At 31.0% G+C, this 12,200-nt stretch overlaps 2 protein-coding genes across 4 annotated transcripts in view; both read left to right on the plus strand.

Annotated features, from left to right (window-relative positions):
- The window catches only part of LOC144839886 (fibrinogen-like protein A), a 55,616-nt gene that overhangs the window by 27,749 nt on the left and 15,667 nt on the right, over positions 1-12,200 (plus strand). The gene's annotated exons all lie outside the window — the stretch shown is intronic.
- Positions 1-12,200, plus strand: part of LOC144839854 (fibrinogen-like protein A) — a 46,010-nt gene that overhangs the window by 10,926 nt on the left and 22,884 nt on the right. The window contains exon 5 of one of the 3 annotated variants that reach the window (XM_078695417.1): positions 71-598. The exons of the other annotated variants lie outside the window; for them this stretch is intronic. Within the exon in view, the coding sequence (XP_078551543.1) occupies positions 71-318 (248 nt within the window). The 3' untranslated portion in view covers positions 319-598. Of the gene's footprint in view, positions 1-70; positions 599-12,200 lie in introns of those variants that run through there. 3 annotated transcript variants of the gene reach the window in all.

Here is a 12,200-nt window from a genome sequence, read left to right on the forward strand (position 1 = left end):
ATTTAAAAATGAATGTTAATTTAAAGATTTATTAGTAAACTGAAGATGACCTAATATTTTGTTTGTGTAGGTGACTCTTTGGCATACCACAATGGTCAACAATTTACAACATACGATAGAGACAATGATAAGTCTGGTGCTAACTGTGCTGAGAAAAGGAAAGGTGGTTGGTGGTACCATACCTGTGCTTATTCAAACCTGAATGGCCTTTACCTTACGCCAGGTACAGCTGATGCGACAAGCACCCACTGGTACCATTTCCATAATAATCACTACAGTCTCAAGAAGACAGTGATGATGGTTAAAAGAGCACCATAAGAGAGTTGTCATGATTCAGACCTGAACAGGCTTTACCTTACACCATGGTACAGCTCATTACAATGGCATCAACTGGGATCGCTATTTTGATCTTTTAAGACAACAGTGATGATGGTAAAAAGAACACCATAACAAATCAGAATCTGTAATTATTGAATAATTTAGATTCCTCTTTATTTCTTTTAAATATCATTTTACCTTATCATTAAATAATTATTTTATTATAATAATCCAAATGTTATAACATTAATAATCAAATATATTGTCATATCAACTGTGATTTGTTTAACATTTATTATATGGAATTTTTTATTTTGAATTTTATTAATCAATTTTAAATATTAAAAATTATGCTAATACATACATAATAGTAACATTATTGTTATCATTGTTTTTAATTAATAAAATCAAAATGATATCTAATCATAAATCAGTATTTCCTATATTTTCATTAATTATTAATTAGTAGTGTTTTAATCTAATATTTGTTCAAGTTTTTAAATTGAATCTTGTTTTGAAATGATTAAAAATGAAATAAAAAGTTACAATGAATGTAGGCCTACATATTATATATCTTATTATATTGGTTTTGATCTAAGAAATTAGTGACATAAGCAAACAAGATGAATGCTTATGTATTTTCCAAGGTAAAAGTGAAAGTATATAAACATTAAAAAGCAAATAACTACTACAAAATTTAAGAAAAACTCCAACTTTTAATGTATTATAGACAAAAATCACTTTCAGCTAAAACAAAACTTTGATCAATTCTTTTTTTATGAATTTTAACTTATGAATCTGCTTGTTCTTTGATGTTTGTATGTTAGTTATACAAATATTTGTTACTGCACACATATGGGGTATCAAAATGACCGTAATGGTACCGGGAAGGTTCTAAACTATATTGAACATCATCCGCCATCTTGAATACAAGTTATGGGTCAAAATTCCCAACCTTTTTTCCACTTATTTGGTGTTTTTCTGTTCGTTATACAAATGTCTGTTTCTGCACGTAACCATACATATGGGATATCAAAATGACTGCAATTGTACTGTGAAGGTTTTAAACTACATTAAAAAAATTCCCAAAGTCAGGAGGGGGAGGGGGGAGTTGCGGTGAAGTGGTGGGGATTTTTGCTTGGGCTAAGGGTAGTAGGCTATCAATTTGAATTGAATTTTAAGTATTTCTGGGAAGGGGTTGGGAGTTTGGGTTGGGAGTTAGGGGTTGGTTGTAGGCCTATCAACATGGTTTAAACTCTACTGGAAATGTTTTAAACTATATTTTAAAAAAACTGCCACTGAGGGGTTATGGTTGGGAGTGATATACTGTATGGCTCAATATAATTTATACTAGAAACGTCTTAAACCTAGTGTGGGGTGTGTAGGGAGGGGAGGGGCGGAGATACTGGCGTTTTGGGGCTAATGAAGGATTGGGATTGAACTGTTCTAGAAAGGAGTTAGGGATTGTTGATTGTGGCTGGGATAGGGAGAGGAGAAAGAAGCTTTGGGCAAAGGTAATTCAGCAGTATCATAAGTAGCTGTATTGATATTTTAATCATTAGCCAATACGACACCTATTCATTTACACAGTATCTAAACCATAGGTCTATCATAGTTGTGCATCATCCTCTTGGCCTCTTATTATGAAGCTATAGTTGGGTTACTGGGAAGGATTTTTTTTTTCCCACCTGAGTGAGGGATGTGATTGAAGAGGGGTGGAGGTTGGTGAATACAGGGAGATTCTGGCGTCTGGGGGTTATGAGACGTATCAAATTAGTCGGAATTGTACTAAGGCAGGTATAATAAAAGTGCATACCAATTGAAAAGTAGTATATAAGTTATTGATTTACCATTCACGCCAATTATGTATCTTGAAATTGTATTGTGATACACCATTATGATTCTTGACTTGAAAGCAATGATAGATATTGTTGCTTGAGAGATGTCCAGCTACATTTTGTAGTGATTTCATTCAGTGTACTTCTGTCATAGTTACGTACAATATTTGGTGTTCTGCAGAATCGTCGTAGATGTTTAAATAACTGTTGTTCTGTATTGTATAAACAGTCTTCTAAAAGAGATTGTAAGAGTAATTCGGTATGGGACAATACTCCTTTATAATGTAACAGAAATTGGTACAGCCCAAATCGTTTATTTTCTACCTATTGTTATAATGTAGCAAGCCATATAAAAGTTCTGATTGGCTATTTTACTCTGCATATATAATTTAACTACATGCTTAATTGTGGTAAACAACTTATCCAGAAACCTCTACCACTCTTCGTTTTGATTTTGAGTGAGTGAGACGTAAATTTACTTTATTACCATCCCGTTGTTCTTGTATCTTTGTTGTTAATCAATACTGTAGTTGGCAAGTTTATGAATAAAAGAGTCATAAAGAGAATTTAATCTACTTACTTTTCTCATTTATCTATCTATTTACATTGTATGTGAAGCCGACGGAATATCACAGTCGTCGAACCTAATGCTACCTGTCATAATCACATAGTCCTTATTTATCTAGCAATAATTACTTAGTGAGTGTACGTGTTTAGACCTAGACGGAATGAAAGAACCTAGGAACCTGATAGGCTAGCCTAGCGAGATTAAACTTCCTATCTGTCCATAAAATAAACTAGGGTGTGGGACTCTTCCGGTGGTCCGTTTATTAGAAGGAGCATACTCCTTCCAATAAGCCGAGTATATCACCTTTTAATTCTATAATGAATAACTAGGCTAGAGTGTTGACAAAGTGCGAGGCAGCGAGGCAAGCGGGGCAAGCGGGGCATGCGAGGCACGGCAAATATTTGTGCGAGGCATCATTTTATCATTTCCAAAAGTGCGAGGCATGCGAGGCATATAGTTTACAATTTCAAAAAGGTGCGAGGCATATCTTAACGTGCTATTATGCTATATTATAGGCATAATAATAAATTATTTATATTTGTATAATAGGCTTAGCGTATCTAAATAGTTTCGTGTATACACTCAACATATTTATTTTTATGTAATGATTGTTTTTTTCATTCAAGTCATATCGTGTCAAATTTTACTTTTACAAAAGTGCCCAAACTGTTCAAAAGTTGTGCATCCGTAATTCGGATTAAGGATTAAGTCTTCAACTTTCGATAAACAATAATTGTTATAGCGACACTTATCATCAAATGACTGCCATGTTTGTTGGCATTTCGAGCGTGTTCACTTTACAATTAATTTAACATGTCTCTCGAACATAGCAGAGTGAAAATAATATTTTGTCACACCCCCGCGTCTCGATCCGGTAGACCCGAGAGATGGAAAATCCCTCTTTACTATTTAGAAAGTAGCGGCGGAGTGATTCTGCCCTGAGAGGATTTGGCCTTGTGGCGATTCCCCTCCTATATATAGCACGTGGTTTCAGCAGCAACGCACAGACTTCTCGCTGAAAGACATTTTTGACATTCCATTCTCTAGGAAATCAACACGTGTACCTCTCTCGCAAATAAAATGAACAGCGATGGCCAGGACAAGTTCAATAACTGGCGGTAACTGATATGCCGATCAAATAACATGCCGCAAAGAAAAAAAATTGCGAGAGAATTCTGAAGCACGTGTGAAAAAGACTTACGTCCAACAATCGTAATACTAGGCCTAAAATTAAACTTTAGCTAATATGCTTTGCCCTAACCTAGAGGCCTATGTAGAAAATAATTTATTACATTTTTTTATAATAATAATTGGTGTAATATTTTAATAATGATACACTATTCCTGTTTTAGTAGGCTAGGTATATTACGATTTTTATTTATTGTTGTCCATGTACGTACTAATAAACCTGGCGCTAGTTTCCTTCACTTGTATTTTTACTGCAAATTTGATAACTAGCTTTATCGTGTGAATACCACACCTTAGAAATATACCTCATGAGTACTTTAATGAAAGAATCACATAAAAAGTAACAAATAAATCCTTAAATTAAACTGTTTGCGAATTTCACGCATGTTCAATATTTTTGTTTCTACGATAATAGAGGACTAAAACTCAGTGGAATCCGTCAATTTCTCATGCATTTATTGGTGAGAAACACGTTTTATTACAATATATTTGTTAATCTGTCAATAAAAATACTGTAATAATGTTACTGCTGATACTGTTCTGTTTTCAAAGAATAATAATCGATCCTAAATCAACATCACTACCTCGCCTAGACCTAGGACATCCTAGTAAGGATATTATGAATTGTTCTATTTTATTCTTTAAAAGGTTAAAGAAACCGTGTGCAGTATCAACAGTAACATTTTTCCTTACTGACTGACAAAATCTTCACCAAATAATGCGTTAAATATATGGATTCCACAGAGTTTTTAGCCCTCTAATTAATTTTGCTCTTTTGGCGTTCCATAGAAACCAAAATATTGAACATTGAGTGTGCGAAATTCGCAAACAGTATGCGAGAAAAACGTCTGTAAAATCACCAATTTAATGGATTTAGTCTTCATTAAAGTAGGCCTACTAATTCTAAGGTGTGGTATTCAGGAAAAGCATGGTTAACAAATTTCGAGTTAAAATACAAGGCAGATGCAAAAGGGAACTATCCACTAGCGGGCCTCGAGGCCTAGGCTACTTCAATTTCGGTGATTTCCTGCCTCACAATTTTGAGAAATGATAAAATGATGCCTCGCATTTTTTTATGATGGTAAAACGATGCCTCGCATAAATGTGTGACTTGCCGCGCATGCCTCATTTGCCTCGCGTGCCTCGCTGCCTCGCACTTTGTTACTACCCACTAGGCTAGCCAGGCTCTAGGCCTAACGAATGAGATTGCTACCGGGCTAGAAAGGGACCTGAGAAATGTACGTAGTACACAGTAGAGACAGGCGGAGGAAAAACGTTAAATTCATGTTATTTAATAACATCACCATAATACTATATGATGATTGAAAGAGGTAATTCGGTAAATGACAATACTCCTTTATATGTTTTGTACAGGGATTTTTCCGAAAAATAGCCAATACATTTTATGTCATTTAATAGCATCACCATATATATATATAATAAAATATATTTTAAGAGTCGAGGTAATTTAAAGATGTATTTTCGGTTGAAACTCAAAAAATGAAGGTCAAAATATTCTAAATTTAAATTGGCCATATCAAAGTAATATTAAAGTTATTCACTTTAAGTCAAAAATTCGATTGATTACATTTCATCTGGAAAATCGTCGCGAGAAAGTAAACAAAGATTTTAAACCATGAGTATGCTGCTAATTAGGATTGTTTATAACTCGTCACGGTTAATAAGGTGTTTTCACACAGATCGCGAGGAAGTTTTATGATTATGCATACAGAGTAGCCAAAAAAGTGTGTTGCATTATGAGATATTTTTTGATCGAAAACTTTGACTGGAAGTCAAAGTTATTTTTTTAACAAAAAAACGTCTGTATTTCAGTTAAATGATTTTTTTGGACACATTTTTGGTGAAAGTTAATAACTATTATGATACTTCAAAATTTTGTTCGAATTAGTCAAAGGGACAGTACATCTTTATTATTGGAATATTGAATTATTTATTTCAGTGCTGCCATATAATATATGGAAATGGAGATAAATACTATGGAAATACATATTAGGCAAATTTATGATTTGGCTTAAAATTATGAGAAACCCCTAATAAAACACAAAATTATGATGGACAAATCATCGACCAACAATCCACGAAAAGCCCTTGTTCTGGATTTCCATTTCCATTTCTGAATTACAATTTGTCAAAACACAATCACAGTGTGATAGCCTTTCTGAATCTCATTTTGTACATGCTCTGAAACATGTAGACAACTATTGAAATTGTGTAATTACTACAGAATTTTTTTATCCAAACTACTGAAATCAATTATAGCAAGTTGAGAACTCTGAACTCATAAGATTTGAACTTACTTGGAAATATCTCAGGATAAACCAGCTGGTTAGGACACAATGGAAGACACCCACAATGAACAGCTTCAAGCCTAAAAAACAATGAAGAACAAAATTAAATTTAACTTCTTTATTTAATAATTTCACCAGTAAACTCACTGGGTAGGGTACATTAAACTTTGTCTTATAACAGTCAAATTTAACGCTTTAATTGTTTTATTATTACATCAGATTTCATTATTGGTCACTTTTTTTAAAAAGATATTCAAAAATATACTATTAGTTCAATACAGGGGCACTGAAATGATTTTTGGAGTGGGTTTTGGATTTTAAGTGAAATTGAGGGTGAGGGATGGTTCCAAGTTCTGGAAAGGTTGGATATGTAATCTCGAGCAAAAGGGCTGTTTAAGATGTTTTGTTAGTTGATCATCATATTATAATAGCACTAAGCCAAAGTTTGTTCCTGTATCTCCTCCTAAACTGCAAGTCCGATAATAGCTGTTCTCCAGTTGGAACTGGTACTAACATGATTTTGAAGCTTTACAAAAGAAGACGATTCCCCAGACGACAATAAAATGCATAAATGTACAAAAATATGACAGAAAATAAGCGACTAGGGGACATTAAAAAATATTAAACAGTAACATAATAAACGTCTATAAATTTAAATATTTACACAAACAAAACAAGAATGAAGAAACAGTAAACAGTATGTACAGTATATTTAAATATATTAACAGGATTCTGTTTTCTTTTTCATTTGTGACTGCATGCTTCAAAGGTTCATTTTACAGTGCACACTACATTCCTTGACTCTTCAATTTTGTTTTGTTAATTTATTTATTTAATCTTTCTTTATTCTGAAATACACTTTCAATACAATGTACTGATTTCCAAAGTGGTTTAGTTCTTAACTACATAAATGTAAACAAAATACAGTATATAAATGGACAAAAGAAAATATAAAATTAAACCTAAAATTATCAAAATAAAATTAACACAATTAAAGTAAGTACATTTAAAGGTAAAAACAGAAATAATTGAGATTTTTAAACAAGATAAAAGAAGTTTTGCTGGCTTTTAGAATTAATGAAAACAAAATAGACACTCAAATATTGATTTAAGAATCAATAGGAACAACTTTATCTTATAATGCTATATACTGTATATCCATTTCTCTCTCCCTCCGGGTCAAAGGGATTCCGAAACTCATAGGTGGGCAGAGGCGCTCATCTCCCTGTTCAGGACTATTCCTGATGATTACCCAGCCAATTTATATTGGAATATTTAATTACTTATTTCATGTAATTACTACAGAAAACTAAGGAAATCAATTGTAGAAAGTTGAGAATTCTGAACACAGAATCAGGTCACTTAGAGGTCAAGACAGCATTCCAAAAATGATTATCGAACGGGTGATAAGTACAATATTCTTGCTCCTGTTTCTACCTCATGCACGCCGCTTCTGCGAAGCAAGCTTGAGCCACCCTTTTATCATTTTTCCAATCACCAAATACAATGCTAGGTTAGCATACATTTCTTACTAGGCCTAGGCTATAACTAGAGAAACTTGAACCAAAACACTAAATTTGTTAAAAATTTATATATAAAAAAAATTGATCAGAGAATGTTATAATCCAGCTACAGTAGGCTACATGGTTAATTCAATTTTGCATCTTAAAAAAGTAAATAATTATGTACAGTATTAACAATGATAAACCCTGGGATGTTTATAAATGAAACTTAAGAATCGCTCAAGCAAAAAGTATCGCTCCTTATTTAATCCAAACAAAAACTACTAACTACCATTGGTAGTATATAACTAGCGAAATGTGCAACCCAACTGGCAAGATATTTTTGTTGATAAATTATTTTTTAAACATGTTTTATGCATATAGAATATAAAAGTGCATTATTGCATTAATAAAACGCATTTTTTACTGAAAAAAAAGTCTGACTTGTTTTTATAGCAGTCAAATACTCTATTTGACCATTTGAAGAGAAAGTCATGTTTTTTTGTCGCGATTTATGTTATAAATTATTTATTTGGTACAAGACATAATTATCAGAATACCATTAAACTTAACTGGTCAAATATTGTGATTACTTTAATGACCATCTATTTCAGATAACTATTGGGGCCTATACTATCGTATATTTATTATATGTTTGACTTTGATCCTATAAAGTTCTCCGGTGTGACGTCACAACGATAGATGGCGCTGCATGGTTGCTAGCCAATCAAAAAATGCGTTCAATGCTACTATGTTGATAAACTGTATAGATCTGTATTTCTATCAAATTATGTATCTTAGCTTGATTTTTTTTAACTTAAACTCTAGTTGAAGAATAAATAGATTATTAAAAACAAATGTTTAGTGATCTTTTGAAATTTTAGATTGTTGTTATTAAAAATTATTAAGTTTTAAAATGACTACTTCAATAAAGCCTATACCAAACCATTGGTGACCTTGGAGTCACTCAGGCAGGTTTGAACGCATTTTTTGGTTGGCTAGCAACCACGCAGCGCCACCTACTGTTGTGACGTCAGCATTGCAGAACTCTATGTCAACTGATAAAATGATGTGTGTCCTCTTTTGCTTTAAGTTATGATTTAATAATAATTTCTTTAATTTATTTAATAATAATTAAAAAACTATAACTCTATGCATTTGATGGTTCAATTTGATAGGCTATTAGAAAAAAAGCATCAAGTTTGTTCAGACATTGTTATGTAATTACACCTTATTATTACTAACACCTTTTTGATTGGTGCAGACAAAGTTCTATTGTATTATACTTGGATGGAACATCTATAATACGCACGAATCTTGTTTTGAAATGATTAAAAATGAAATAAAAACGTACAATGAATGTAGGCCTACATATTATACATCTTATTATATTGGTTTTGATCTAAGAAATTATTGACATAAGCAAACACAAGATGAATGCTTATGTATTTTTCAAGGTAAAAGTGAAAGTATTAAACATTAAAAAGCAAATAAACTACTACAAAATTTAATTAAGATCTAAATCTTTGAATGTATTAGTGTAAAAAATCACTTTCGGCTAAAACAAAATTTGCTAGACATTCAACCTATTAACACCTAGATGTTCTAAAAATAGAAATAAGGATATAGTCCTCTTTTGTTTAGCCGTTTACCTATTATACATTTGGCCTTATCATTAAATAATTATTTTTTTACTATAATAAAAGCTAGTTATTTAATCCAAATGTTACAACAAATATATAATAATTTGACTTATGAATAATAATAGGAATAACGAAGATTCCTCTTTTGTTTCTTTTAGCTATTATCCATTTGGAATTATCATTAAATAATTATATTATCAAATAAATCCAAATGTTACAAAATTAATAATCGAATATATTGTCATATCACTTCACTGTTTAAACATTATTAGTAGGCCTATTTTAATTTATAGTGATTTATAACAACAATTATTTTTAATTTAATTTTTATTTAAATTTATGCTACAAATACATATATAATAGTAACATTATTATTAATCGTTTTTAATTACAAAATAACATTAAATTGATAATAAATCAGTGTATCCTTTTATTACTAATAAATAGTAGTTTGTAAATCTACTTTTAGGAGTATGAATTTCAGTCTTTAAGTGGTTTGTTGAATCTTGTTTTAAAATTTATTAAAAATGAAATAAAAACATACAATGAATGAAGATGGCTGTTTTAAAGATATTAACAATCAAACAAAAAAACTTCAACATTGGATCTTCATAATAATTGTTTGGAAATCATAAATTTACTCAAATTATGTTTTAATTTATGTAAATATGAAGGAGTTTTATTCAAATATATTATTGACGATTAAAACAAATATAACATAAAGCGCGTCTTATTCAATACATATACTTTCAACAATTTATAGATGGATATAACGTTTTATTATCATTTCGATTTCGATTTTTACTGTTTTATTATATTTTATTTTATTCGTGATTATAATCGATGTAATAAAAAGAAAAACGAAATACATCACCAAAGCGGTTACTATGAAGAGAATGTGAATTTATTTATTATCGCAAGATACAAGCTTCCTCAAATTAATAATGTCGTTTATCAGAATTGTTCAGCTGTGACGGTCCATCTGAATGGACTCGGAAAGACTTTATGACCAGGTGCGGGGAAAAATGTCTATTGATCATACATTCCAATAATTTTCAATCTATAGTTTCCCCTATGTTTCATATTTATTTGAATTTATTTGTGTCACATGATCTTGTTGAAAATAAGCACTTTCTTCAGTCATCAGTGGGGTGGGGGGAATTAAGCCATTACTTGTTAATGAAAACCAAACTGTATGATTTACCCTTCAAACTTGAAAATTGTGATATCATTAAGATTTTTGACTTGAAAGCTATGTAAGATATTGTTGCTGTAGAGAATTGACGTGGCTGTTTAAATAATGTTTGCTTGTCAGTCATCAAAAGAGATTGAAACAGCCAATTCAATATAGGAAAATAATTATTTGTTTGTTTAATACATCTTCATCACATAATGAATTATATAGTTCGTAAATTCTATACATATATATGTAATTTCTTGGAGATAAAGATAAGATTTTCTTATGTTTTATGTCTCCTAAAAGAGATTCAAAGAGTCGAGTTGATTTAATATTGGAAAATTAAACAAATTATTGATTGCAGTGGCCATATATTTATATTTTGTGTTTACTACAGAATTTTTTATCCAGACTACTGAAATTATTCATATTATTTAATATTTTAACTGGTCAGACTTTTAGAGATGAGAAAAAGAAATTACACAGAAATTCATGATTATCACCTCAACATTACATCAAATGTACCACTTTTCTGTCTGCAATCAATTTAATTTTTCAATATAATTTTTTTTTGTGGTGGAAATGCATACAGAAAAAACAAATTGAAAAAAGAAAAGAAGATTCAATTGGAATACGTAGGACTTGCAAATAAAATATTATAACTGGACATTCCACGCATTATGAATTGTTGCAGGTATTGAATCAGACCATACCTTCTCAATAAAACAGAAATAATTTTAAAAAGTGAAATACGAATAGCAAACCAAAGTTTTAGAAAGTAATCTTTATTTTAAATATTGTAATTTGTACACAAAATGCGTCTATAAAAACAAAAGAGCATGTATATCTTCATGATTGTTCATACATTATTATGTAAATCATATCTTACACTCAGCATTTTGATTGGTGCACACTGAGTTGTCTATTGATGTGGTTGGATAATGGAATATCTACTCATCATATACATATAAGATGAAAATATAGTTCGTACCACAACGTTAAGAAACTCATTCAGGCGTACGTCGAGTATTTGAAGGCGAATTGTAGATTATAGTCGCACGATAACCGTTTCATTCGTTAATACATAATTCTAAAACGTCGAAATGCTAACTTCAACTTTAATAATTGTCTTTCTTCTGCCCTTTGTTGTCAGTGATCTTTCGATCAATACATATGATTATACGGTTATCCTAGAGGGGCATGCTCTTAAAGGTTGGAGTTATGAGTTAAAGAATATACACAAACTAAATTGTTTGCTAGAATGTTCCAAGAAATCTGATTGTTTGTCGGTCAACTATAACCAGAAAGATCGTGTTTGTCAAATTAATAAGCAAATACTGGAAACATCATCAGTTGAAAACAACATAATTCAAACGTTTGAATTCTGTTACATTGAAAGGAGTAAGTATACAATTTGCAAACTTCTATATTAAATAAATTGATTCTTTATATGGAGGTTCACATCAATGATGATTGGTAGTGATATTTTGTTGCTGTTGAATTTGCCTAGGAAATGTTCTCTTTATTTTCATATAATTCAATAAAAAAAGTGTTCTTCAAGATATTACAGTACATTTACCAGGATTAAATTAAGCTACTATAAATTCAAACCAAATGATGAACGTTTTGTATAGACTACATGATTTGGTACTGCGCG

This window comes from Antedon bifida, chromosome 4 (assembly GCF_963402885.1).
Source record: "Antedon bifida chromosome 4, ecAntBifi1.1, whole genome shotgun sequence".
Classification (NCBI taxonomy): Eukaryota; Metazoa; Echinodermata; class Crinoidea; order Comatulida; family Antedonidae; genus Antedon; species Antedon bifida.